Raw genomic sequence first — 2,161 nt, forward strand, 5'->3', positions numbered from 1 at the left:
ATTTCCACCCTCAGTGGGCTCATTTAACTCGAGAAGAAATCTCAAGGAAGAGAATAATTTTCTGTTTTTCTCCTCAACTTTCCCAGAATGACAAGGAATAGAATAGGTTGGAGATTATATAAGGTTGCTTTCCTCTTTGCAAATGAAGAATACCTTCTGGAAAAATTCTCAAATATATGGCCTGTTCTGTAGCATGTCAAAGAATGAGGACCACGGTGATGGATACTCCCTCATTCATTGTCAGAAACTTTGAACCTCACAGAACTGTAGGGCAGAAGGAGCCTTAAGGTTCAGTGGCAGTGAGCCATCGAGGAAAAAGCGGGAGAGTGTTGAACTGCCTTTGTCTCAACTCCCCTCAAACCTCAAACTATATAAATGAAGAGTTTTGGGGAACACTGCCTGTTTATTGCTGTTTTCAGCCCTGATCCTGAACAGAGCCTGGAGAGAGGCAGGAATGTTGTGCAGACACTGAGAGCCTATCTACATTTGTTCAGCACAGAGACAAACAAAAGGAGTAAGGGCAGAAAGAAGAAAATGAGAAATCTGCAGCAATAATCATCAGAAGGCTTGTATCTTGAATGCTTTGCTGAGTGTTTAGGCAACCCTGGGGTTATAAACCAAGAGATCCAGCTCTCACTTCGGAGACAAAGAGGGAAGGTCCATTAAGCTCCATTGTTAGTCTCAGTTTCTGCCCCTGTTCCTCCAGACCATGACTGTGGTGTAAATGACTATGGAAAATGCCTCTTCTGTGAGTGAGTTTATCCTTATGGGGTTGACAGACCGACCTAAACTCCAGCTACCCCTGTTTTCTCTGTTTCTGCTGAACTACCTGGTCACTGTGGTGGGCAATTTGTGCTTGATGATTGTAATTTGTCTAAATTCACACCTGCACACGCCCATGTACTTTTATCTCTTCAATCTGTCCTTCATTGATCTCTGTTACTCATCTGTCTTTACCCCCAAAATGCTAATAAGCTTTATTTCTGACAGGAATGTCATCTCCTTTACAGGATGTATGTCTCAGCTCTTTTTCTTCTGCTTTTTTGTCAACTCTGAGTGCTATGTGTTGACAGCCATGGCCTATGATCGCTATGTGGCCATCTGTAAGCCCTTGCTGTACACAATGGCCATGTCCTCTCAGGTGTGTTCTCTGCTGATGTCTGGTTCGTATGTGATGGGATTTGCTGGAGCCATGGTCCACACAGGATTTATGATGAGGCTGATATTTTGTGATTCCAATATCATCAACCATTACCTGTGTGACATCTTCCCACTGCTCAAGCTCTCCTGCAGCAGCACTTATGCCAATGAGATTGTGGTTTCTGCTGTTGTGGGAACAGTTGTCATAGTATCTAGCCTCATTATCTTTATTTCTTATGCTTTGATTCTTTTCAGTATCCTTCATATACCATCATCTAAAGGTTGGTCCAAAGCCTTGAGCACCTGTGGTTCCCACATTACAACAGTTATTCTATTCTATGGATTTGGGCTGCTCACCCATGTCAAGCTACCATCCTCTGGGTTTGTGGAGCAGGGAAAGTTTTTCACACTGTTTTCCACCAATGTAGTACCCATGCTGAACCCTCTCATTTATAGCCTCAGGAACAAGGATGTTAAAATTGCTGTGAAGAAAATCCTGAAGAGAATTACAAACTGAACCAAACCATTTATACCTCCTTTTCTTTGCCTTTTTTCTTTTCTCTGCTCCACTTTATCCTGTTCCTCCCATTCCTTTTTCATATCATTTGTCTTTCTAATCTTCTTGACAGGACTTCATCTCTAATGTCTGATGTCTTTTCTTCTCTTGCCACATAATGTAACTCTGTGAACCTATTCTTTGCCTGAAGAATCATTCTCAGCCCTAAGTGATCTCATACCAGTTGCAGACAAGGGACCAATAACCTTTCCCATCTAATGATAACACTCTTATTTTCCTTGTGTGCCATTCTCATCCAAGGTAAGCTATGGGTGCTTGTTTAGTCTAACCAATTCTTTTCTTTCTTTCTTTCATTACATTGAGCCCCTTGCTGTTTCAATAGTGTTTTTACTCACCATTGCATTAAAACAGAAATGTAATGACCTAAATGTGGACACAGTAGAGTTGTAAAAATTTCCCCAAAATTTCAGGATTCTTTTAGTAATATATCCTGTTCTATATTTT

General features: G+C 41.2%; 1 protein-coding gene across 1 annotated transcript; it reads left to right on the forward strand.

Annotated features, from left to right (window-relative positions):
• The first annotated feature begins 709 nt into the window (after window positions 1–709).
• LOC129548520 (olfactory receptor 8C8-like) lies at window positions 710–1,657 on the forward strand. Its single transcript, XM_055415036.2, has one exon. The coding sequence runs from the start codon at window positions 725–727 to the stop codon at window positions 1,655–1,657; it is 933 nt and encodes a 310-aa protein (XP_055271011.2). The 5' UTR covers window positions 710–724.
• The last annotated feature ends 504 nt before the right edge of the window (window positions 1,658–2,161 follow it).

This window comes from Moschus berezovskii, chromosome 25 (genome assembly GCF_049115385.1).
Source record: "Moschus berezovskii isolate FMDL1 chromosome 25, NW_MosBer_1.0, whole genome shotgun sequence".
Lineage (NCBI taxonomy): Eukaryota > Metazoa > Chordata > Mammalia > Artiodactyla > Moschidae > Moschus > Moschus berezovskii.